A 26,300-nucleotide genomic window follows, 5' to 3' on the forward strand; every position below is an offset into this window, starting at 1 on the left:
AGTTTATTAGTTGGTTTTTTTCACTTGCATTATCTTATTTAATTCTTCTAATAATTCTATGGGCTGAGTATTATGGCCTCCCATTTAAATATTGAAATTGAGAGATAGAGAAGTTAAATGACCTATTCAGATGTCTAAACTCTAGTTCATGTTCCAGAGCTGGGGCTCAGATTTTGCTCTTTTGACTTCCAATCCTTTGCTTAGTCAATTACACAAAATATTCCCTCTCCTACCTATTCTTCTTAGTGTTGATGATAAGACAAAATAGAAAACATAATAATGCCCAGTCACTGCTGGATGTTAGAAAGGGTATATAGTGAGTGAGAAGGATATTTGTGCCACACCCGAGGCAACTGTGCTCAGTAAGAGGAGGTATCAGAGAAAGAGATTCTGCAATAGTGGTGGATGATCATATCTGGGAAGCATTGAGATGCTCTGCAAGGAGAGTGTATCTTCTTTCTCTCATCCTAGAAGAAAACCAGTTAAGAAAACACTGGAGACAGTCTTTAAATATAAGCCCAAAGATTTTCCTCTGTGCTGCTTTTCAGAAATAGTTTGGCATATGGATATTTGGGGAAAGTTTGGTGCTGAATTTCGGGCAGCTGTTGTATAGGTAGTGGTTTTTTTAGTTTGTATTGTGACATTCACTTCCCTTAGTAACCTGGTTCTTCCTTTTTCTTCAGATCTTCCTTTATCAGCTGTAATGACCTATTTATCTTTGTAGATATTATTTGGAGCATATTCTGGCATTATTATTGATTTTAACAATAAGTATAATATAAATGATGCTATGGCCTGGCAGAGTCAATTTAATCTCTGCCAGGTATTAAACAGTAATATATATATATATATATATATATATATATATATATATATATATATATATATATATATAAATTACTTGGAATTGGCAGACATAAAAGCATGAAATTAAGTTTCTAAGGATATAAGTACTAAATAATGGCATATTTTCAAAGAGGTTTAGGGGTATAGTATTAAACAGCAAAGTTCACTGTTCTTTCCATAGAATATTCTTATAAATAGACAATAGTTGGATTTCATTAAAGAGGTGACAAGAAGCAAGCTTAGTTGACTGACTAGGCTAGTGAAATTGATGCAACAGATTATAAATTTTTAACTGCCATTCTGGTTTACCAATAAGAGTGAAGAGTTTATGTCCAATCAATATGTTCTCTCCCATATAGAACTGTCTGCCTCCATAATGAAATTATTGAATTCCCCTAAAATACTTATCAGGTATCTACTTTAAATAATGTACTGTGTCAAGTATTGAGAGGGTGATGGAAATGATAGAGGAAAAGACACAGAAATGAAATGAGCACAGCCTCTGCTTTGAAGATTGGAGAACATTGCTTATATAAGGAATTGGTCTTTTTTTTAGACTTTTTTTTTTTTTTAGAGCAGTTTTAAGTTTACAGAAAAATTAAGAAGGTACAGAGATTTCCTATATACCTGCTGCCCCCATACATAACCTCCCCCATTATAAACATCTCCCACCAGAGTGGTACACTTATAATTGATGAACCTACATTGACACATCATAATCACCCAAAGTCCATAGACTTTACATTAGGGTTCACTCTTGGTCTCGTACATTCTGTGGATTTGGACAAATGTGTAATGACATGTATCCATCATTACAGCATCATATAGAATAGTTTCACTGCCCTAAAAATCCTCTGTGCTCTGCCTATTCATCCCTCCTTCCACGCCTACCCAAATCCCTGGCAACAAGTGTTCTTATTACTGTCTCCATAGTTTTGCCTTTAGCAGAGTGTTGTGTAGTTGGAACCACACAGCATGTATCCTTTTCAGATTGGATTCTTTACTTACTAATATATATTTAAGGAACCTCCATGTCTTTTCATGGTTTGATAGCTTATTTCTTTTTAGTGCTGAATAGTATTCCATTGTCTGGGTGTACCACTCTTTATTTATGCATTCACCTATTAAAGGATATTTTGATTGCTTCTCAGTTTGGGCAATTATGAATAAAGCTGCTACAAACATGTGTGTGCAAATTTTTGTGTGAATGTATGTTTTCAACTCCTTTGGGTAAATACCAAGGAGCTTGATTGCTGGATCATATAGTAAGAGTATGTTTAGTTTTGTAAGAATCCACCAAACTATCTTCCAAAGTAGCTGTACTCTGTAGCATTCCTGTTGCACCACATCTTCACCAGCATTTGGTGTTGTCAGTGTTCCAGATTTTGGCCATTCTAATAGATATGGTATCTCAGTGTTGTTTTAATTTGCATTTCCCTCATGAACATGTGATGTGGACCATCTTTTCATATGCTTATTTGCTATGTGTATATCTTCTTTGGAGAGGTGTTTATTAAGGTTTTTGCTCTTTTTTTTTTTGCCCTATTTTTAAATCAAGTTTGTTTTCTTATTGTTGAATTGTAAGAGTTCTTTTTATATTTTGCATAACATTCTTCTAGTCGGGAATATTTGCAAATATTTTCTCCCAGGCTGTGGTTTATCTTCTTATTCTCTTGACAGTGTCTTTTGTAGAGCAGAATTTTTAAAATTAAGTCCAACTTATCAATTGTTGCTTTCCTGTATTGTGCCTTTGTTGTTGTATGCAAAAAATCATCTCCTTACCCAAGGTCATCTAGGTTTTCTCCTGTTATTTTCTAGGAGTTTTGTGGCTTTCTGTTTTACATTTAGATATATGATCCATTTTCAGTTAATTTTTAGGAAGGGAGTAAGGTCTGTGTCTAGATTATTTTATTTATTTATTGTTTGTTTGTTTGTTTGTTTGAATGTCCTGTTGCTCCAGCACCATTTGTTGAAAAAACTATCTGCTCCATTACATTGCCTTTGTTCCTTTGTCAAAAATAAACAGTTGAGTATATTCATGTGGGGCTTTCTGTGGGGCTTTCTGTGGGTCAACTTTGTTCTTCTTCAATATTATGCTGGCTATTTCAGGTCTTTTGCCTCTTCGTATAAACTTTAAAATCAGTTTTTTGATATCCACAAAAATAACTTGCTGGGATATTGGTTGGGATTGCACTGAATCTATAGATCAAGTTGGAAAGACCTGACATCTTGACAATATTGAGTCTTCCTACCCATGAACATGGACTACCTTTCCAATTATTTAGCTCTTCTATGATTTCATTCATCAGTGTTGTAGTTTTCCTCATGTAGATCTTACACATATTTGTTAGATTTATATCTAAATATTTCCTTTTTTTGAAAGCTAATATAAATGGCATTGTGTTTTTAATTTCAAATTCCATTTTTTATTGCTGGTATATAAAATATTAAAAAACTGACTTTTTTTATATTAACTTTGTATCCTGAAACCTTGCTATAATCATTCAGCTAACATGTATGGGACCCTATTCTATTCTGGCCCAGACAAAATCAACCAAACCAGATGGACCTTCCATGGAGTTCCAATTTAGATATCTAAAATTCAAGATAGAATGGCGTATCATAAGTCATGTATGGTCTTCAAATATATTTTCTTTGGTGAGGAGGATTTTGCATTTTAATTGACCCTTGAAGGATGGGAATGACCCTTGAAGTAGGGATGACAGAAATTTGTAAGACTGGGACAATAACAAAGTAAAAACTGTTAAGGCAGGAAATGGGTCCTGTTTGAAAACTGACAAATAGTTCAGTTTGGCTTGGGAAAAGGGAAGATACACTTCTTGGGTGTTTAGTTTAGTTCATGTTCCAGGTAAGATTGAAATAACTAGTTGATATCATGCTAAGGAGTCAAGAGCTGCACCATCTAATATGGTAATCACTTGCCACATGTGGCTATAGAGCATTGGAAATGTGGCTAGGAATCTGTTAATTTCATCCCATTTTAATTTATTTGAGTTTGTATTTTAAAAGTGAAGCAGTGTAAAAATTTTTGAGGCAGCGTAAAATGTTTTTGTTAAACAGAACTTTATTGTTTTAATAAGACTACATTTCATTTTGATTATTGAAAATTTAGTATGCTGTTAAGTATAAAATACAGATTGGAGTTTGAAGATTTACCATGTTTCCCCGAAAATAAGACCTAGGCGGACAATTAACTCTAATGCATCTTTTGGAGCAAAAATTAATATAAAACCCGGTTGTATTTTACTATAAGACCTGGTTTTTGTAATATAATATAAATATAATATAACATAATACCAGGTCTTATATTAATTTTTGCTCCAAAAGACACATTAGAGTTAATTGTCCATCTAGGTCTTATTTTCAGGGAAACACGGTAGTACCAAAAGGAGAGAAAAATATCTCATTAATAATTTTTTATATTAATTATATGTTGAAATGAGAATATTTGGGGTATATTAGGTTAAATAAAATATATTAAAATAAACAACTTTCTTGTTTTTATTATTTTTTAATGTGGCTACTGGGAAATTTTAAATTTCATGTGTGGCTCACATTGTATTTCTGTTGGGCAGGACTAATCTTGACTTTTTTAAATACCCATTGAAGATACTCACATAGGAGATTGATATGATTAAAATTTTGATTTAGGATAATTCATCTTGCACTGGTGTGTGATGGATTGATTTTTGAAAGAAATTGGTGGAGGGAAGACCCTTTAGTGATAAATAGTTGCAACCCTGTTTAGACAGGAAAATCAACATTTCTCAAATTTTTTTTTTTTTTAAAGATTTTATTGGGGAAGGGGAACAGGACTTTATTGGGGAACAGCGTGTACTTCCAGGACTTTTTTTCCAAGTCAAGTTGTTGTCCTTTCAATCTTAGTTGTGGAGGGCGCAGCTCAGCTCCAGGTCCAGTTGCCGTTGCTAGTTGCAGGGGGCACAATCCACCATCCCTTGTGGGAATCGAACTGGCAACCTTGTGGTTGAGAGGATGCACTCCAACCAACTGAGCCATCCGAGAGCTCAATGGCAGCTCAGCTCAAGGTGCTGTGTTCAATCTTAGTTGCAGGGGGCGGAGCACACTATCCCCTGTGGGACTCGAGGAGTTGACCCAGCAGCCTTGTGGTTGAGAGCCCACTGGCCCACGTGGGAATCGAACAGGCAGCCTTCGGAGTTAGGAGCATGGAGCTGTAACCACCTGAGCCACCGGGCTTGCCCCGTCAATTTTTTTTCTTTCTTCACCCTGGGGGTGTATTTTCTACAGTGTTTTCAGACACAAAATGCACTCTACCTACACCTAAACAAATAAAGGAAGATAAAAAATACTGTAACAAAAGTTGTTCTTTATGTGGAATATTACAAATACAGGCGATGAGTAGAATTAACCTTGGTGGACCTTAGAGCAGTCACTACTGTGTTTCCCCGAAAATAAGACCTAGCCGGATCATCAGCTCTAGTGCGTCTTTTGGAGCAAAAATTAATATAAAACCCAGTCTTATTTTAATATAATGTAATACTGGGTATAATATAATATAATATAATATAACTGGGTCTTATATTAATTTTTGCTCCAAAAGACGCATTAGAATTTATGGTCCGGCTAGGTCTTATTTTTGGGGAAACACGGTAGCTTTTTGGGGTGCCTTGAAATGCCACTTACATTGTTCTGTGAAAAAGGTGGTTTTCCCTGTCTTTACCTTGAAGTGGCTAAAACCTTGTGTTACTCCCTGATTTTAGGATTTGGGATTTGTTTGTTTTTCTGCTTGGTTATCACACTAGCAGACATCCTTCCACAGAGTAACATGACACTAGGATTGAGATTTACGTCTGCAGATATCTACATTTGGATCAAAGGCATTTCAGACCATTATTCCATTCACTGTCTTCATTCTACTGAACCCTACATTAGGTAGGAATTCATAACATTCCTCCCCAAACATATTCCATTTAGAAATTTATCCACTACATCGCCTCCTCTTTTGTTTTCAGTAAAAATGGAAGAACATCTCACAGGAATCTAATGACACAGGATACAACTTTTACGACATTTACCTTGCTGGCCTATCCTAACATATTCCCTCTAGATTGATCACCAGAGCTATGATCTCCTGACTGAACCAGAGCTTGGAATCTAGTGGGACCTACTCCCAAGGTGCACCAAAAACCCCAATCAACCAACCAATCTCCCCCAAATGCATCATCGAACAGTTATATTGAGCAACTATTATCTATTGGCCAGGGTGAGGATTGCCTAACTTGGACCTATCTGTACTGAACTCTGTACTGAACTGGTTTCTGAGCGTAAGAAGATTAGGTAGGTCCCACTTGTTTAAGAAGCCTGTGTCTCAATAGCTTTAGCACACTTTTAGATTCTTGAGATTTCAGCTGAATTGCAGTTGTAACTTTTCAAATATATATATATTAATGAAAGTAGATATCTCTCTCTCTCTCTCTCTCTCTCTCTCTCTCTCTCTCTCAAAAATGCCTAGCCTAAATGCCTAAAGATAATTTTCTCAGACTGAGTTTAGCTAGCGAAAACAGGTTTCAGATCTCTCTCTCTTTCACACTCCCTTCTTCTTCTTTTTTTTTTTTTTTTTTTTAAGATTTTATTGGGGAAGGGGAACAGGACATTATTGGGGAACAGTGTGTACTTCCAGGCCTTTTTTCCAAGTCAAGTTGTTGTCCTTTCAGTCTTAGTTGTGGAGGGCGCAGCTCAGCTCCAGGTCCAGTTGCCGTTGCTAGTTGCAGGGGGCACAGCCCACCATACCTTGCGGGAGTCAAAACCAGCAACCTTGTGGTTGAGAGGACGCGCTCCAACCAACTGAGCCATCCGGGAGCTCAGCGGCAGCTCAGCTCAAGGTGCCTTGTTCCAACTTAGTTGCAGGGGGCGCTGCCCACCATCCCTTGCGGGAGTCGAGGAATTGAACTGGCAACCTTGTGGTTGAGAGCCCACTGGCCCATGTGGGAATCGAACCAGCAGCCTTCAGAGTTAGGAGCACGGAGCTCTAATCGCCTGAGCCACTGGGCCGGGCCGGCCCCCACACTCCCTTCTTTTTATCAAGAAGAAAATATTCTACAGATCTCAAACATCTAAAACTTGACCCTCAGTGTTATCTTTATCCATCGGGGTTTTACACAAATTATTTTGGGGCAGGTATAATCCTGACTCTTCACAATTATTTTGTTTATTCTTTCAATTAATATTGGGCAAATAAACACTGAGACAAACACTGTGTTCTGAATTATATTGGAGCCTACTCTGAGTAAGTGAAAGGGAAAGGACAGACCTACATTGTACTTTCACTGGTGCCATTTGCTCTTGCAAAAATGAAAGAATAATTATTCTAAGGTTAGGGAGTAGGAAAAAGAAAAAACAAAGTGATTTAAAGCCTAGAGTGGCATTGTGAGATAAATACTAAATAAAACCGAAGATAAAAAAGAATGGAGAAAAGACTAGAGGAAAGGGGCTTCAGGGTCATGTTACTGTAAGCTATAAGCTTCAGCCATGAGCCTCATGGGCTGTGGAGTACTTACACGTGGACAGTGCGACTGAGGAACTGAATTGCTAATTTTAATTATTTTAAAATTGGAGCACTTTAAAATATTTCCCCATTAAACACAACTTTTGGTAGAATATATTTAACTGTAGAAAACTTAGAGTTTAAAATGGAGATGTGTTGTAAATGTAAAATATATACTGGATTTAGAAGACTTGGTAGGAAAAATAAGTAGACTAACTTATTTTTACATTGATTACATGCTGAAATGATATTATTTTGGATATACTAGGTCAAATAAAATAATTACTAAAATTAATTTCTCTTGTTTCTTTTTAAATTTTTAATGTGGCTACTAGAAAATTTCAATATTACATAAGGGGTTCGAATTATATTTCTATTGGACAGCGCTGCCACACTGGATATTTTTTGTCCTTTGGCTGCTAAATTCAGTTGCTGTGGTAACTAAAGGGGCCTCTAGGTTTGTGTTTCCTGGAAGGCAGGGTGAGATGGGGGAGGGGAGGTGTGCCCTCTGGGAAGATTTTCTTGGACCTCACGTTTCACCTGTCTTCAGTTCTCTCAGCTAACAATCAGATTTAGAAAATATCCTCATTTAAGGGAAGGAGACAGCATAATCTGGTTTATTTCACGTCCAGTAGTTTCAGTTTGAATTCTAGGCCCTCAGCAAAACCCCCAAAGAAATATGCACTTCCTCCAATTTACCTAGAAAAATTATGTCCACTTACAGGGCTTCTCTCAACCCACACCGTCTCCCCACATACTGAAGGGGTTGCTGGGCTACAAATTAATGGGCATTAGGAATCCTTGATGCTATCTCTCACTCGCTCAGCTCTTTAACCACAAGTAGTTTGTTTTGCTCTGTTTACTTTCACACTGGAGCCTCTTCTTCTCTCCTTTTGTTATCCTTCATCTTCTTCTCTTCATGTTTTTTTAATCTGTTTTTGTTTCTACTCATCTGCTCAGTTTTCTTGTATAGTTTAGTAATCAGATATTTATCTCACACTTTTTTTTCAAGAAATTCACAGTCCATAATTAATATGATACTGATAACTCTCTTTGGTTTTGTAGGAATCATTTGGCCTTGTTTAACATCTCCATCCCACCCCCCGCTTTTTTTTTTTTAAGTAGAAGAAGAGAAAAGCTACAAATTATTTAAGGGCCAAGACTTTTTTGTCCTATATACTGATGAATTCTCAGCTTCTTGGAGAGTACCTGATACATAGTACTTGTATGTGCTCAGCAAATACCTGTTTAACCGAATTTGATAATTGTTCCATCTCTAAATGCTGTAAATCTGAGACTAGAGGCAAAACTTGCAGAATGGGTAGAATTCAGAAAGGGTGGCATGGTGAATGGCATATTGAGGAGTTTAGATCATATCCCATAGGCAATTGATTCTCTCCTTCCTGCATCTTAGGGGAGTTGGTCTAGCTTCTGGATATTCAGGTTTCCCACCTGGAATGATTATGCTAATCAGAGGACAAGTAGAGCCAAAAATTGGCCCACTTCTTCCTTCCCTTTTCTTTTCCCAGACTATCCTTTCCTCCCCTTCAAGATTGTAGACTCAGGAGATAATCGCAAAGCAGCTGATAAATTCATAGGATCATGAATTTTCTGCTTATACTCCTTCAAACAACCTTAACTCTCAGATAGTAGCACTCACTCGACTTTGCCTTACATAGATAGCATTTATTCTCATGTCTTTATAGATTGGTTCCATTCTGAGCAGACGCTAGAGCAAAAAATAAAGTGTATTTGCCCTCCCTCCAGGCTTTTCTGGTAACATTTTGTCTGTGAAACTAAGAGGCTGTATCTGCTATTAGAAGAGGGAAGCCAATGAGCTTAAAAAAACCGTAGTGGGAAGGGTGCAGGATGTGGTTTTAACCCAGGGCACCGACGGAGTTGTTGCCTAGGGTGGGGGCTGAATTAGATGTTACAAAATTCCGAAAGGTCACGAGATTATTTGGGGGCGGGTATGGGGAGGGGCTGGGGGGGGCTCGTCTGCCTGCTAGACTCCACCCTTTGCAAAGATTATAAATGGGTGCCTGGCGTGCTCTTCAACAGTGAGAGTCAGCGTGAGATGTAGAGCATTACTCAGAATCTGAAGAAAAACTTGCTGCCAGAGAAGGACATTTTGAAGGTTTGTTGGCTGGAAGAGGTGTCCCTGGAATCACACTCCTAGATCTTTCTTGAAGATTGGAAAATTAAATTAGGGCCATGGGGACACAGAAGGTAAGAATGACACAATTACCAATTATTTTTGCTTGTTTGGGGTACACTGGGAAAGGCAAACAGTAAATGTGATCTCTGTGTTCTATTTTATTCTAAGTCATCACCTATCCATCTTAAGGCCTTTTCATTTCTTCTCCAGCCTGCAATGCTACAGTTTCACCAGTTCTCTTTGAATGTCATATTCTATAAAGGATTTATCTGTACCATCACTTTTCTGTCCTAGGAAAAGTCACCTGGAGACGTTGTGCTTGTTTCTCGGGTTTATTTTACATAATTACTACCGAGGATGAGCCGGTCGAGTGTACCGAGCATCAGGGACTGCTCAGTCGTGCTGATTACAAGTGTGGGTTCAGGGGCAATAGGAGGATTTCTATGGAAACATTAGACCTTGAAAAGACTTGAGATGTGTTTAGGGGCATGGGTCAGTGTCCAGCGGTCTGTTCTATGACCTATAGAATTCTCTGGATACTAAAGAGAGTGAATCCAGTTGTCCTTCCTATTGTTAGGATTGTGAGTGCACAATTTAGTAATATTGTGTTATGTATGTGGTATTTATAATGAAGAAAGGCATTTTCACTAAGGTAAACTTATTTGAAAATAAAGGAAGATAAGAGAAACGATTAAAAAATGGGAAGGAAAAGGAAGGAAAATTACAGATCAATAGCATTTATAAATATAGATGAAAAATCCTGAACAAAATATTAACAAACCAAGTCCAGCGTGTATAATAAAAATAACCTATATTTACTGGAAAAAATTAGTAACTAAAAAGTAAAAAACTAAAAAATGGGAAGGAAGAGGAAAAGCCCCTAAAGGATAGTAATGATAAGGGGGAAAAGAGGTTTTCACTAAAGGGAAAAGGATTAAACAGAAAGCTATGAACTGGCTGGGGGACTTATGCCTAGTTGCCTCAGAGGCAAGGTCAATTCCGGGAACAGAAATTCTCAGACTGCCACTCTTGTCTGATCCGGAGAGAGGAGTTTAAGGAATGGTTGGGGGCTGTAGAGGATGGCCTCAGGCATAAATATTGACTTACCTTAAGGTGAATATCTAAGATAATACCCACTTGAATTATTCCTGGCAAGCTGAGATGACTGGGTTGATTTCTGCCGCCCACTCTCCACAAGAAATGTCTCCTCTCTGGTGGGTTGTGAGTGTACTTGTGCTCTCCCCCTGCTGGGTGGGGGATAGCAGTACAGCATTAAGTAAACTGGAAGAATTTCAAATGGGGCCAGGATATGGTGGGTAGATACACCATCCAGAGAGAGAGAAAAAGAACAGCTCGGTAGTGAAGACACACACACACACACACCACCACCACCACCACCACTGCTCTGGGTCTTCTGTGGAATCTAGGGTACAGGAGAGACTGCACTGGATCTAGCTGTTTCCCAAGTCATCTGTTCTTAGGAATCCTAAGTCTGTCTACCTGTGCCCTCCCAAGTTCTTTCATTCCTCCGTGAAATTCTCTTTGCTTTTATTTTACCTGGGGCAGTTTTTTGAATGCTCCCAAACTGACTAACCCAGTTCCTCTTAACTGTTTCCTCCCCAAATTTTCTTGCCCCCTTTCCCAAGTTTATTCTACGTTCTTGTCCATATATCTCCAGATAAAGTCTTCAGTGATAATCTGCTCTTTTGTGTTCCTCATTCATTACGTAAATCTCATTAAGTTTTTGTACTTTTCGTACCACTCATAGGCTAAGTTATTCAAATATGTCTCCTTAATTAATAAGAGACAATCGTCAGTCAAGAGTCTTAAGGACTGTTTCTCCCCTCCCACCCCCGCCAGGTCACCGCACCTCTGGTCTTTGCCATCACCATTGCTGCAATAGGCTCTTTCCAGTTTGGCTACAACACTGGAGTCATCAATGCCCCTGAGATGGTGAGTGCCAGGCAACTAGAATTAGAATTTGGAATCGGGAAATTATCCTTTAAGTAGGGTTTCAAGAACTAAGAATTTCTGACAAACTTGGTTCTAGCTTGGCTTAAGACTGAAGAGGGAGAATAATATTAGGGAAATCTATTTGAATCGTTAGTCAAAACAAAAAGCCCAGTTGCTCCCCATACCCTGGACTATACCTGTTCTTCCTCTCACCCTATGGTGATAAACTTCCTTTATTATCCCTTAGGGGTTAGTTGCAAAGAAGTGGGGTGCTCTCAGGAGAGGGCTGGGGTAGTCACTGAATATCAGTGCTACTACCTACTGAGGTTTTCAGAACAAATAACAAATGGTTCTTTTCAGAGTTAGTAACATTAACTCCAATATGTTATCTGTCTCTTCCATCCCCATCTAGTCATTTTCTTAGTTCTCTACCTATAAAGTAGTAATTGTAGTGTAGGGAAGGGAAAATCCCCAGTACTTGTTGTCTTTTCTCATCCAACTGTAACAATCTGCCCTCCCACCAACCATTTTAATTTGCAGATCATAAAGGATTTTATCAATTACACTATGGAAGAGAAGTTAGAAAACCCTCCCACTACAGTGTTTCTCACGACCCTCTGGTCCTTGTCGGTGGCCATCTTCTCCATTGGTGGTATGATTGGATCCTTTTCCGTTGGACTCTTTGTCAACCGCTTTGGCAGGTATTGCAAAAATTGGGCAAGGAAAGGGGCTATTCTGGTTGCACTGAGGACAGGTATTGAGAATTAAGATGGAAGATGATGACACATTTGGATGAGAGCACCTCAAATTCTGATCAAGGAAAATCTAGTCCAACTGGCACTGAATATGACTATTGCTGAGAGCTCTCCTACCCTGCATAGCTTCCACCCAGCCATCAAGAGATGGGCCATGTGAATGAGTGATTGGCCTTTGCAGTCCAGTTTTAGCTGATTGAGTTATTCTCTAGTAAGTTCACGATGGAGTTTCCCAGAAACATACTTTATTTACAAGGTTAGAAGTTGTTTGCTTTTCTTAAAAATTTTGGGGTTTTATGCAAATGTTTTCATTATTTTACACAGCAGGATTGGGTGGAAATAACAGGGGTGCCAAAAAAATGTATACACGTGACTTGTATTCATCTTTTGTTATTGGTGTGTATTGAGTATTGCAATATTAATACAGTTCTTTTCTTTCCTTAAAATGTATACATTTTTTTGGCACCCTCTGGATTTTGTAATCCTTGGTCTTTGGCAAATGTAACTGAACTGATATGTCTTTTCCAGAAAAAAGAAAACTAAATGTTCTCACTCTGTGCTAGCTTAATAAAATGTCTTAGCGGGTAGAATATCTGGTGAAGGAACCATTTAGTTGCTAACTAGATGTTCTGGAAGCATAAATGGAATTTAAGTTTAAAATGAAAACAACCTATTTTATTTAATAATGTTTGTTTTTCTTTTTGTTTTTTGTTTTGTTTTTGTTTCTTTAAATTTTTATTTATTTTTAAGTGTTTTTCCAGGACCCATCAGCTCCAAGTCAAATAGTTGTTTCAATCTAGTTGTGGAGGGCAGCAGCGCACAGTGGCCCACGTGGGGATCCAACCCGGCAACCTTGTTGCCAAGAGCAACCAGCTCTAACCAATTGAACTAACCAGCCGCCCCCTGTTTGTTTTTATTTTTGAGGCTACCTTTTGTCTACTAAAGTCATTAAAATTTTAACGAGGGTTTCCCATAACTGACATCGCTTTTTCCTATTATTTTATTAGCAAAAGAACCAATAGAGGGGGGGGGGGGGAACAGGGAAAGGAATGCAGAGAAAGGTAAAATTGAGAATGAGGGATGAGATTTTTCTCTTAAAAAGGGTTCTCTACTGTGGCTGCAGTTTTAAACAGTCCCAGTGCTAGGCCACACAGCAACCCAATTAAATCAGCATCCCTGGGGACAGGATCTAGAGTATCAGTATTTTTCACAACTCCTCCAGTAATTCCAATGGGCCACCCAGTTGAGAGTCACTGTGGAAGTATCGTGTTGCTGGTTCTTCCCGACAAACAGCTTTAGTAACTTTTCAGTGTTAATCTTTTACTTCTGTCTTATATCAGCTGTTTCAGTGGCTCTGCCTCCCACATTTGTAGTGCATAAATGCAGTAATTTATTATTTGATACTGGTTATCAATACTAATTGTTGATGGTATCACCACAGTCCAGCTTAGAGAAAGAGAGCCGAAGCTGACTGCTTTTTGCATAAAATTTTCTCTAATATACAAAAACTTGTCTGAAATAATTTATCATCATTAGTATGTTGGTGACATATCTAAGCAACTACATTACAACTAAATGCACTGAGAAGCACTGGTCCAAAAATTTCTCTTGAGTGTGTTCGTGGACCAACTATGTCCGAATTGCCTCTGGCAGTAGTTCTCAAACTTGAGCTTGCACCAAATCACCTGCAGGGCCTTTTAAAACAAATTGCTGGGCCCTACCCCAGAGCCAAGCCTAATGATTTAATAAATCTGTGGTGGGTGGGACAATTTTAATTTCCAGCAAATTTCTAGCTGAATCTGTTAGTTTGTGGACCACTTTGAGAACTACTGGTCTAAAGTGCTTGCTGAAAAAAATACTAGGCTATAGCTAGTACTTAGAGAGGAGAATCTTAAACAAGTTCTCTAGGTGAGTTTTATGCATATTGAAGTGTAAGAACCATTGATCTTGATTATCTCAACTAGAAATGTTCTGATGACAGAAAATGGAAAAGTTAGACCAAAAGAGAAGATACATGAGCTTGGGGAGAGTAGAATAAGGAAAGAAGGGGAAAGATAAGGCCTGTTTTGCTAACTTGACTTGGCTTTGTTTAATCTTTCAGGCGCAATTCAATGCTTATCGTCAATCTATTGGCTATCACTGGTGGCTGCCTTATGGGATTCTGCAAAATAGCAAATTCAGTTGAGATGCTGATCCTGGGTCGGTTGGTTATTGGCCTCTTCTGCGGACTCTGTACAGGCTTTGTGCCCATGTACATTGGAGAGATAGCTCCTACTGCCCTGCGGGGGGCCTTTGGCACTCTCAACCAGCTGGGAATCGTCATCGGGATTCTGGTGGCCCAGGTACTCTAGAATTTAAAGTTACTGAGTGTTAGTTTCATGGCTCATTAAATGGGTTAACATATATAAAGCACTCAAAAGAATGTCTAGCATAGATTCACCCATATATGAGTTTCAGATATTATTATAACTCACCCACAGCTAAAGAAAAAGACAGGGTAGAGAAAGGAAAAGAAACATTTATCCTTTCCTGTGGTGAAAGAATGGATGATTTTCTGAACTTTTTTTGTTTGTTTTAATCCACTTGTGGCCTCTAAAGTATAGGATTTATTTATACTATTATCTTCGTCTGGTTTCTAGATCTTTGGTCTGAAAGTCATCTTGGGAACTGAAGAGCTTTGGCCTGTGCTGTTGGGATTCACCATCCTTCCAGCTCTCCTACAAAGTGCAGCCCTTCCATTTTGCCCTGAAAGTCCTAGATTCTTGCTCATCAACAAAAAGGAAGAGGAAAATGCTAAGAAGAGTGAGTAGCCTTCACACCTTCACTATAGGCCTTTTAGGGTTGTTGATTATTTTAGGATGAGGATATTGGATCTGTTTTGTGTCAGCTCCTTTCCTTGCCCCTCAGAACTCAAATGAAGAGTTTATTACTGTTAAGTCAGGAGCTTTCAACCCCTGAAGAATGAGGTGAGAAGGTAAGTTAAGGCACAGATGCTGATTGATTAGCCATGTCCAGCGCTCATTTCATGTGGCTTCTCTCCAGCTGTCTTATGGGAAAAATGAACTCAGGACAGCACCTTATCTATATCCTTTCTTCTTTGTTCTCTTCACCAGTCCTCCAGCGATTGTGGGGTACCCAGGATGTAGCTCAGGACATCCAGGAGATGAAAGATGAGAGTGCTAGGATGGCACAAGAAAAGCAAGTCACTCTGCTGGAGCTCTTCAGAGTACGCAGCTACCAACAGCCCCTTATGATTTCCATCATGCTCCAGCTCTCTCAGCAGCTCTCTGGAATCAATGCTGTGAGTATCGGTTTTTGTGTCCAAGGTGTCTTGAAATACCTCATTTAAAACACCTGATCAAAGGTGAATAGCATTAGTTTTTGCTCACCATCTTACACAGAGAGTGCCTCACAATGCTTGCCACATAGCAGCCACTCAGAAAATGTTGATTATCCAGGTTTTAATTTGGTTTTGTTTTTATTTCTTAAAATTATACCGATAGTACATGTTTTCCATGTGGAAAATGAGAAAATAAATAAAAATGAAAAATGTGTCACTCTTATCTTGGAGTGGATGGTTAACATTTATCCTCTTCTAGACTTTTTTTAATATATCGGCCAACACAAATTTCTCTAATTTTTATTCATTCTTTTATTTCCAGTCTTCTTTAACTCTGATCTACCTTATATAATGTCATCAATAATAGTGTAGGCAGTGCAACCAAAGTAGGTCTGAGAATTCATATGTTTTGGCTTTTCTCCCAGACTTTACATTCTAAAATCAGTGTAAAGCCCTGGGGAACAATTAGGAAATCAGTTCAAGAGGTCTAGGGGCACACTGGCAACTTCAGACTGAGGTGGCCTTGCCATTCCACATATTTTTTATAGCTAGAATAGAGACCTTGATAGTTTAAAGTGGGGGGCAAAACGGAAGCTAGCAATTGGCAAATGGCCCTTCTAGTCTATGCAAATATCAGCTTCCTGCTTTTGAATCTTTGTTGTGGGAAGAGAGGGTATTTACTACCTCCTATCCATTTGTAGTTAAAATATTTGGATATGAAGAGCAGAACACCCTTGTCTCACCTTTTAAAATACTGATTCATGTCCTGAGTGTTTCTCATCAGTCTTTGATATGACTAAATCATTTTGTGACAAACCATTTTGCAAAATACACTTGATACTCAAAATAGTAAGTGGGCCCTTTGCCTTTTTTCCTCCCTTAACACACCAGAAAGGATACAGTAGTCCCCCCTTATCCGTACTTCCACTTCCTGCAGTTTCAATTACCCATGGTCAACTACAGTCCAAAAATATTAAGTGGAAAATTCCAGAAATAACAATTCATAAGGTTTAAATTGCACACAGTTCTGAGTAGCATGATGAAATCTCATGCCTTCCCAGATATGAATCATCCCTTTGTCCAGCTTCTCTACTCTGTACATGCTCCCTGCCCGTTAGTCACTTAGCAACTGTCTGGGTTATCAGATCGACTATATTGGTATCACAGTGCTTATGTTCAAGTAACCCTTATTTTATAATTGTTCTATTTTATTATTACTTATTGCTGTTAATCTCTTACTGTGCCTAATTTATAAATTAAACTTTATCACCTAAGGTAGGTATATATGTATACGAGTTGGAAAAAACATATAAGGTATAGTTTTGGGTACTATCTGCAGTTTCAGGAATCCGCAGCGGGGTTTAGAACATATCCCCCACAGATAAGGGGGGACTACTGTACTTGTATTTGAAATAACAGTGCTTCTCAGGAGGGGTTAGAAGCTGTTACATTAGAACCTGGAAGTACAGGGAGTTTGAAAAAGACTCCCAGGTGATTTAATGGATCCCGGTCTCAAATTTCCTCATTTGAAATATCACTACAATAAAACATATTCTCAAAACTTTCTGGAGCAGCTGGGCTGGGACTAGATTGAGGCATCTAGGTTTAATTTAAGTGCATGGTCCTGATAGTAAGCGCTTCTTTAAATTATACTCCCTAGGCACCTCACTAGTGCCTGGGATGCCTAATTTAGATCCCAGTCTGGGCCCTGCAAAACAAGATCAGAAAAAGAACACTCAGAAAATTATAAATGATCAATGAGCACTCTGTAGGACAGATTCCTCCCACTTCAGGAAATGGTGTGTGAAAATCACTTTTCCAGCCTACCTTGGAGTAATTGATGTTTTCTAATTTCCCTTAAGAAAGGCAGAGGGATAAGAGGTTGGATGGTATTTACCTAGCAGAGTAAATTGCTTTTAGGTAAGATGGTGTAAGGGTTAGCTTCACCTGGCTTGATGGCACCAGACAGCAAGGTAATTTTACTGTAAAAAGTTTCCTTGGGATGTATCTGTATACATTAGGTTTTTGATAGTGTATACTCTTTTATATAAGGAAGAGAATTGGCATAACTATTCATTGCTGGCTTTAACTGTTCAAACGTCTTTCCTCACGAGCTTTTTATATCATTAAATATTATTGGAATTTTTTATCCAGTCTTAATTTACTCACCCTCGCTTCTCTTCTAGAGCAGTAGTTTTCAATCAGGATGACACTAAAAATCCTGTTTCAAAAAGCACAACCATAACCTTATTTTTTTAAATGCAGATGTATGTAGTTGCTATCTTATGTTTTAGGGATTTGAAGAGTTGTTTCTTGTGACAATTAATCCCATTGTGGAGGCATATATTCGTTAAAAACAAAAATAAAAACCCGACGAATACTATTATAGAAGCAAATACTCTGGGTGAAATAGTAAACTCCTGAACCAGACCTGAGGGACTGACTGAACCTGGCTGGTAGATACAATTCCCTTGTTACCTTGAGATCTGAGTCCAATATTTTGACATCTCTTTAACTATGATAATTGCAGCAATCCTGTTTTAGCACACTGTTTTGGAAATAATATAAGTAGTATATATGAACTATATAGTAGTTTATTTACTATTTATTTACTATTTAATAGTGGCTTATTAAAATAGTAGCTGGTGTTATTTTCTTAACACTTGGAAAGGACTTAGGGCTAGGAAATCCAGCCCTAGTTCCACTTCTGATTACATGAGCAGGTTGAGGTTACTTGATTTCATCACTGTGAAATTGGGACCTCAATGTGCCTGTCACTATTTTGGGGGTTACGGGAATTGTCCATTGAAAAAGCTTAATTTAAAAACTTACTGGGACTTAAACCAAACCTTTAGATATAAGTTAATAAAATAGATGTAAGGAAGAGACTAAATGGAATGGTAGGAATAAGCATAGAAGAAAATTGCAAATGAATAGCTAGAATTGAGGAGAATTAAGAAGAGAATAGAGATAAGATACAGAAGATAATTCATTGGCAGAAAAGATACTGTGATTGAACAACAACAACAAAAACTCTGAAAGGGACTCCTTACCTCCTGGGACTTTGAGGTTATTTTTCGACAGTTCTATTTAGCTGCCATGCACAATTGCTGTTTGGAAGTTGCATCTTCTTTTGTTTTCTCCTAGGTGTTCTACTACTCAACAGGAATCTTCAAAGATGCGGGTGTTAAGGAGCCGATCTATGCCACCATTGGTGCTGGTGTGGTTAATACCATCTTCACTGTAGTTTCTGTAAGTTGGGTGGTTTGATCATTTTGGGAAGAGTGAGGTGGGGACGGTAGGAAGAAGAGGAGCTCTTGGCTACACATATTCAAAATGGGTTGCCTGTCCTTCCATTTCCTTACCATTATTTAAACCTTTTTTGTTGTTGTTGTGTAATTGTTCTTTGGGGAAAAAGAGATACTGAAATAGTCTTCACTCTCTCGACACAAATATGGAATGGATAAGAAAGAGGGAGGTATAAAGGGGTTATATAGGATGTTTTAAGCTTCAAACTGGAAGAGGGGAAGTGTGACTCTAATACGTATCCTGCTGTTGGTATGGCAGATTCAGGTAGCCCATACAGTGTTTTCATGGAAGGGAAAGCAGAAGTTTCATGTTATATTATTTTTTGTTTGTTTGTTTGTTTGTTTTCTTTTTTTTTTTTTAATTAAATTTATTGGGTTGACAATTGTTAGTAAAATTACATAGATTTCAATATTATTTTTCTTTTAGCTGTTTCTGGTGGAAAAGGCAGGAAGGAGGACTCTACATATGATTGGCCTTGGAGGGATGGCTGCTTGTTCCATCCTCATGACTGTTTCTTTGGTATTAAAGGTGAGAGCTCTTTGAGTGAAGGTAAGTGAGGAGGGAGAAGGGAGAGGTTACAGTTGACTCTGTGATAGGTTGGTAGTTGAAGCTGGAGATGGATAAAGTCAAATTTGGGAAAAGCAGCATGCCCAGAGTTTTAAGAAAAGTAGACATTAAAGAGGGAAGTAATTAAATTCCTATGATCCATACAGCTATAAAACATATGGGTTGTAAAATACATTTTGTAATTTAATTCTTAAAGTAATCCTGAGGCTATTATTCCCATTTTACAATTGATGAAATGATCTGGTGCAAAATGATGTAAGTTGATCACATGGCTAGGGTTCAAATCTCCACTGGACTACATACAGGACAGAAGAAGCTTTTCAGTGTCAGTCAGTACTCATCTCTGGGATGCTGGCAGAGGGGAATTGTGACTCTAATACGTATCCTGCTGTCTTAATACTAATTTTTAAGTCATGCTGTCTTAATACTAATTTTTTTCTGTTCCTTCTTCATATAGGATGCCTATAAGTGGATGAGCTTTGTCTGTATTGGGGCTATCTTGGTCTTCGTCGCGTTCTTTGAAATTGGCCCAGGCCCCATTCCCTGGTTTATTGTGGCTGAACTCTTCAGCCAGGGTCCCCGCCCAGCTGCAATGGCGGTGGCTGGTTGTTCCAACTGGACCTCCAACTTTTTGGTTGGACTCCTCTTCCCCTCTGCTGCAGTAAGTAAATTATAGCAAAACTCACCTAGCCTATCTTGAAATCAGCCCACTTAAGCCACCATGTTTATGAATATGATTACTGATCCCGTGAAGGATTATAGATCGCAAGGGCTTTAACTCAGATGTTTTCCCTCATTTTTAATAATGTAGAAAAAGGAGGAATGATAGCAGAAAAGACTGAGGCAGGAGGGTAAAACTTTAAAAGACCTCTAGTCTGAGATGATACAAGCATAGCATAGTTTTACCTAGGAACAGAATGACAGTGATAAGCTTCAAAGGATTCCAAACTAATACTTAAAATTCATCATTGGAATTAGCATTATGGCTTCATGATCGTAAAGGCTCACTAAGCATAGGATATTAATGAATAAAATGATCTGGAGCTGATTTGTTAAATAAAGGGACGTGCAATGGGCATCTAGAATGCACTTCCTATTTTTGCCAGTCTTTCATAAACCTAGATTTTAAAAATAATAATAAAAAATCCTGAAATATTCAATAGATATTTGGAAGCAGCTAACTTTAATGAATAGAAAAAGGAATGACACAGAATTACAGAGAAATACAGTAAGTTAGCAATGGCATCATAAATGAATCCCTAAATAAACCTTACTGTTCTCATTAAATATGGAAGGGTTATGGCTTGAAGTCTGGGAAATATGATTGTGAAGGAAACGAGTTTGCCAGTGACCAGATTTTTATATCAACACTCCTTTTTTGTATCCTTTCATAGTTCTATTTAGGAGCCTACGTTTTTATTGTCTTCACTGGCTTCCTTGTGATCTTCTTGGTCTTCACCTTCTTCAAAGTCCCTGAGACCCGTGGCAGAACTTTTGAGGAAATTACACGAGCCTTTGAAGGGCAGGCCCAGGGAGCTAACAGAGCTGAGAAAGGCCCCATCGTGGAGATGAACAGCATCCAGCCTGTTAAGGAGACCGACACCAATGTCTAAGCCATGCCTCCTTCCCACCTCCCTCTCAACATGAAAAAGCAACCTCTCCCTGAATAAGGGAGAGAACTCATCAGGTTGTAACCCAGGACTGTTTCTGAGTGCTGCTACTTGATTCTTTTCTCATTCCCACACTCCATGAGAGCTCAGAGGAACCCAATGCCGGGGTTAGTTGTATCTTCAATGGCTTTTTAAACATTTCATTTCTTGGACATTCTCTTCTGTTTAGGAGAGACCAAGTGAACCTACCTTCATTTCTGGAGGGATTGGCACTTGGCATTTGACAACTTTGCCAGTTCTTCCTCCCTTAAGTTCTAATATTGCTTCATGGGGGCAAACAGGGGAGTAAGAATAAGGGTGCAGTTCCCGCAACATCCAACTCACCAGGAAACAGACATACATAAGTGTGGAGGGCAGAGAAGGGTTACATAAGTGCATCTTCCTCACTTCCGTACAGCTCAGCGAGCAAATCAACTTGAGTTTTATTTATTTTAGCTTCCGGTTTTATTGCATAAATATTTATTTTTTTAAGTGTAAAGTAATTTTTACCAAATAATGAAAACATAAGGACATTGAGGTTAGAGGGAGGTGTTTAAAGAGTTTATAGGGTGGAAGATTTGATACTGGAGAGGTTGTGGTATAATAAGAAAGGAAGAATTTAGGCAGAAATGTAATTCATTATTGGCAGGTATATGATGTGGTGTGTGAGGTATGCATGTTGCCTCTTAATTTCTGTCCTTCAGATGGAAACTCTCAAGGTCAATTTCTCAGAAAAGTCGTGTGCCTGTGTAAAGAAGCTACTGGTTTCTTTTGGAACATTTTTCTTTGTTTAAGATTTTATGTAGTATTACTTGAAATTTAGGATTATTACTAAGGTGGGTATTGTAGTTAGTGGTGATTAATTGGTTCTAATTTTGGATGGAGTCCAGAGAAGGGAAAGTTATTTGTAGAAATCAGTCTTCTTTTCCCACCCTGGACCAAACAACTTCCTCTTGTAGTAGACTCATTTTTATTTTTTTTTAAGTGCTCCTGCCACCCTCCAGATGAGCAACCTAAAATATTGGTTCTTGGTAAAAGTTTGGTATTTCTCCATTTTGTTTTTTAGGAGATTTTAGATATTGATTCTTATTTTGTTTTAACCTATAGCTTTAAAAGAATTCAGAGGAGAGTGTTCATAGCTAACTTGGAATTTGTAACCTCAGCCCTGGGAGTGGATTTTTTTCTGAATGATTATTATCTAGTTGACGTATGTTGTTGCTGTAGGGTCAGCGCATGCCTGTTTTTGTCTGTTACCATGTCAAGTTACCATGTTACTATGGTATTATGTCAAGTGCCTTTAAGGGACTTGAATCTTTCCCATAGACCATGTTTGAGATAGTATGAATAAATGTGCAGTGTAGCCCACACTTGAGAGTATGAATGTATATGCATTGTCACTTTGCTCTGGGTGGAAGTAGTATATTGGTAACTTGTTTCCTCTATGGTCATTCCTACAGCCACCTTTTGCATAGAGTGTGTTAAAACTCATCCCTATGTATATATAAGTAACACTGCCTCTGTTGGGTGGAATTTGCATCTATGGCTTTCTTCCTAACGTGTAGAGGACTCCTTGTCACTCCAGACTCAATGGGAGTAGGAACAGGAGTGTGAAATCAGGGCATGTGGCCTCCTGGGAAAGCTAGAGGAGAGTCATGGGGGAGAGGGAGACATACTTTTTAAGGGGATAAGGAACACACTGAAAATTGTAACTCTGGAACGGTTCAGAGAGTTAGATGAGATGGAGGTTTTTACACTTGCCTCAGGTCACGCACACCTCGCAATCTAGTTTCCCAGTATTTTTATAAATGGAGATTGGACCCCAATGATACTTTCCCTCCCTTCTCTTTGTCATATGTTGCTTGTTCTCCTTTTCCCTCCTTGGTGCTTATACATTTCAGGCCCTTTAGCCAAACCTTTGCCTATGACAGTATTTCAGTTCTCAGTTCTTCCATTCCCTCTTGTCGTTGAGCCTTTGGATGAAAACTCACAGAGCTATGGCATGGGGGTGTTGCTGGGACAGGTAACTTTCCACAAACTGCACCTCCATTTCTGGCTCCTCAAAAACTGTGGGTTAGCAGTAAGGCAGTGTGGAAGTTTTCCCTTTTCTCAGTAACTAGATTGTGAATATTTCCAAATAGATTTTCTATTATTAATGTTACTGTGGTTCTTTGTTTTGAAATAAAAATTCTGAATGTACATACGACATCACAAGCTTGTTTTTTTGTTTTGTTCCATTTTTGTCCTTCCTCTAAAAACAAAATTCATTTTAAATCCCAGTTTGGCTACTCAGTACCTGTTGTAACGTTGAGTAATTTTCTTATAAGAGTCTTGTACATATGAAAATACTTTATTATGCAGATGAAATGAAAATTCCTTAGTGCTTTCCTTTGCATAGTTAATAAGTTATGTTGGTTTCTTTCCCCACTGAGAATTGTTTTTCCTCTCTCATGCTCTTTCCTACTTTGTTTCTCCTCCACTCTTTGATTATAAAATTCATCCAACACTAATGTCAAGGCATCCATATGACATATCACTATCCTACTTAAAATCTTTCAGTAGTTTCCAATCAACTACAGAAAACAAACAAACAAAAAAAACTTAAGCCCCCTGGTGGATCACACAACCCCTTTGCAGTTTGATTTACAATTTCTTAGTTTTCATTTATATAAGACTCATTAAAACCTCTATGCCTTCGTTTATGTAGTTTTGACCCTCCTCTGTTTCCGTTTATTTACTAAAGATTCTACATGGCTATTTCAGCCCTGGTGTGAACCCCATACAGCCTTTCTTACTCCCAACATAATCCTCACACTGTGGTATTCCATATGTTAGAAGGAATGAAAAATTGAACCACCCTTGACTGTTCCAAAAGAGTCTCAGTGAGTACACTATGTTCTCCATAATTGTGGCTGTCTGCTCCCAGAGAGGTCTTTTAAAAATCAGATTATGTCACTCCCTGCTTGAAGCCTTCCAATTACATCTTGTCACACTTAAAATAGTATCCAGACTCCTTTACTACAATGTGGCCTATAAACTGGGTGACCATAAGGCCCAGTTTACTCCTATTACCCTGGTGTAACTTTTAGTATACTGCTTTTGTTGACAAAACTGCCCTGAAAATAAGTTAGTTATCCCACCAGAAGGTTTGTTGCTTCAATTTCATCTCTTACTGCTCCTCTCGCTCACTAAAGTCTAGCCCCACTGGACTTTCTAGTTCTATATGTCAAGTTCATTATTGGGTTCTTTACATTGGTCCCCTTGTGCTTAGAATTTTGCATGACTGAGTCTATCTTGTGAGTTAAGGTCTTAGTTAACAACCTCTAGGATGTAAGCTCCCTAAAAGCAAGTACCTTGTCTGTTTTGGTCATGCCTAGAACATTGCCTTACATATAATTGATGTTTAAGTGTGTCAGTCTGGATCCTATTTGAAGGTGGAAATCATGCATTGATATAAACAGGGAACGATTAAAGAATATCAAGCTATAATAAGAGTAAGTAAACTATAAAAGATGTAAGAGAACACAAAATGGCACCCTAGAGTTGGGGAAGTATCCAAGGGAGGACAAACTTGGAAGGAAGGCCACCTTCCAATGCCAAGGTTCAGCTCTTATTTAAAAAGGTATAGTTGCAGTCCACTAGATAGCAGAGAAATTTGCTGAACTGCGTGAGTCAGCTGGTGCCCATTCCCCAGGCAAGCAGGAGACAACTTTTCAGGTGAGCCACAACTGGTGGCAGATACGTGAATGTTTAGAGGGAGTCAGGGCACCAGTATGGGTGGGAAGCCTGAGGCCTCGTGGAAAGTGATCACCAGACCTGGAATGGGGCTGTGAGGTGGCTGAGGGAGCTTGCATTCTGGGTGCATGGCTGGGGCAGGGCACCACCAAATGTCATCTTCACTGCTGACCTATAGTGTAGCCACCGGAATCAGCAGGAGAAAGCTTCCTCCTACAACATCCAGCACCACCGACTGAGAAACCTTCACTGTGCTTAACATTCTTAAATGATTTCAAGGAATTCCATCCATTACAACCAAGCAGGTATTGAAGGATGAATTTGGAGCTGAGAGGCAAGAAATTGATAACTGGCACAATAATTGTTACATAGCTGGCTGGATGAAGTGGTCTTTGGTTGACAGGATTTTCTCCTTCCACCCCTCCCAAAGCCACCTGGACTTGAAATAAAACTCGAGTTGAAAGTGTTGCTTTTTTTTTGAACCAAAAATGTTTGCTGCAGAAATTTGGCCAAAGTTCCAACTGGGTGGCTCCAACTGAGGTTCGGCCAGTGGCCTCTGCCCGGGACTGGGAAAGTGAGAACGGGAAAGGCAGAGGAACCGCCTCAGACTGCAGCCTCAGAGCGGTGCAACGACGTTCCGGGTCTTCACCACGCCATTCCCCATCACCATGGAGAACCTTGGGTGTCAATTTCCAAAGAGTGGCACCAACGAATCACGCAGCAACAAATCTGTGTCCTTGATGTAGGCCATGGTTGCCGGGGCACCACTGTAGCTGCGAGTCCCACCAGGCGTCCACCTTCCTCCTGCGGGTCTCCGCCCTTTTCCCTGCGATATCACTGCTCCACCCTCGGCAGCGGCCTCCAGAGAGCGCAGAGCGCGCGGGGGGTCAGGGGGCGCACAGCCTGGCCAGCCCACACGTAGCCTGGCGGCCGCGACTACCCATCTCCCCAACAGGGAAGTCGCTGGAGGCCACCTCCGGCTGCGAAAGAAACCGCAGACGCTGCAGGAAGCCGGGCTTGGCCGCACTGAGTCTCCCGCGAGCACCCCCTCACTGCGCAGGCGTAGAAGGCCGGAGAAACCTGTTACCCGGTTTTGTTCAAGATCATGAAACACATTTCTAGATCTAAACAGGATGTGCTTGGAACCCAGCAGATCTTCAAGTGCAGATATTACCCTCCTTTCTTATTCTAGAGTGAATTTACCGTTCCTGGATTGGTGTAGGGTTTGTGACTTAAATGATAGGATTGAATCATCTGAGATAGATTTCAGAGATTAAATTCAAGTTTCGTGTTTTTTTTTTTTAATGAGGAAATTGAGCCCAATGAATGAATTGGCAAAACTGGAACTGGCACACTTGATTTTGACTAAATGCCCAAGGACTGGAGTAAAGTAGCCAACAAGCTATAAGGATGCCAATTTCTACACACTTTTACCAAAATGTTTTAT

At 39.1% G+C, this 26,300-nt stretch overlaps 1 protein-coding gene across 2 annotated transcripts in view; it reads left to right on the plus strand.

The window, feature by feature from the left end:
• The window catches only part of SLC2A3 (solute carrier family 2 member 3), a 60,246-nt gene extending 36,922 nt beyond the window's left edge, over window positions 1-23,324 (plus strand). The window contains exons 2-11 of one of the 2 annotated variants that reach the window (XM_019713514.3): window positions 9,452-9,619; window positions 11,409-11,501; window positions 12,042-12,202; window positions 14,358-14,598; window positions 14,896-15,058; window positions 15,370-15,557; window positions 18,744-18,848; window positions 19,332-19,433; window positions 19,930-20,133; window positions 20,867-23,324. In XM_019713514.3, coding sequence (XP_019569073.1) covers window positions 9,605-9,619; window positions 11,409-11,501; window positions 12,042-12,202; window positions 14,358-14,598; window positions 14,896-15,058; window positions 15,370-15,557; window positions 18,744-18,848; window positions 19,332-19,433; window positions 19,930-20,133; window positions 20,867-21,085 — 1,491 coding nt within the window. In that variant the 5' untranslated portion in view covers window positions 9,452-9,604 and the 3' untranslated portion in view covers window positions 21,086-23,324. The remainder of the gene's footprint in view (window positions 1-9,451; window positions 9,620-11,408; window positions 11,502-12,041; window positions 12,203-14,357; window positions 14,599-14,895; window positions 15,059-15,369; window positions 15,558-18,743; window positions 18,849-19,331; window positions 19,434-19,929; window positions 20,134-20,866) is intronic. The other variant, XM_074326072.2, reaches the window with a different exon arrangement.
• Window positions 23,325-26,300: the final 2,976 nt, after the last annotated feature.

This window comes from Rhinolophus sinicus, chromosome 1, assembly GCF_057876585.1.
Source record: "Rhinolophus sinicus isolate RSI-liver-muscle chromosome 1, RSI-T2T, whole genome shotgun sequence".
NCBI classification, from domain to species: Eukaryota; Metazoa; Chordata; class Mammalia; order Chiroptera; family Rhinolophidae; genus Rhinolophus; species Rhinolophus sinicus.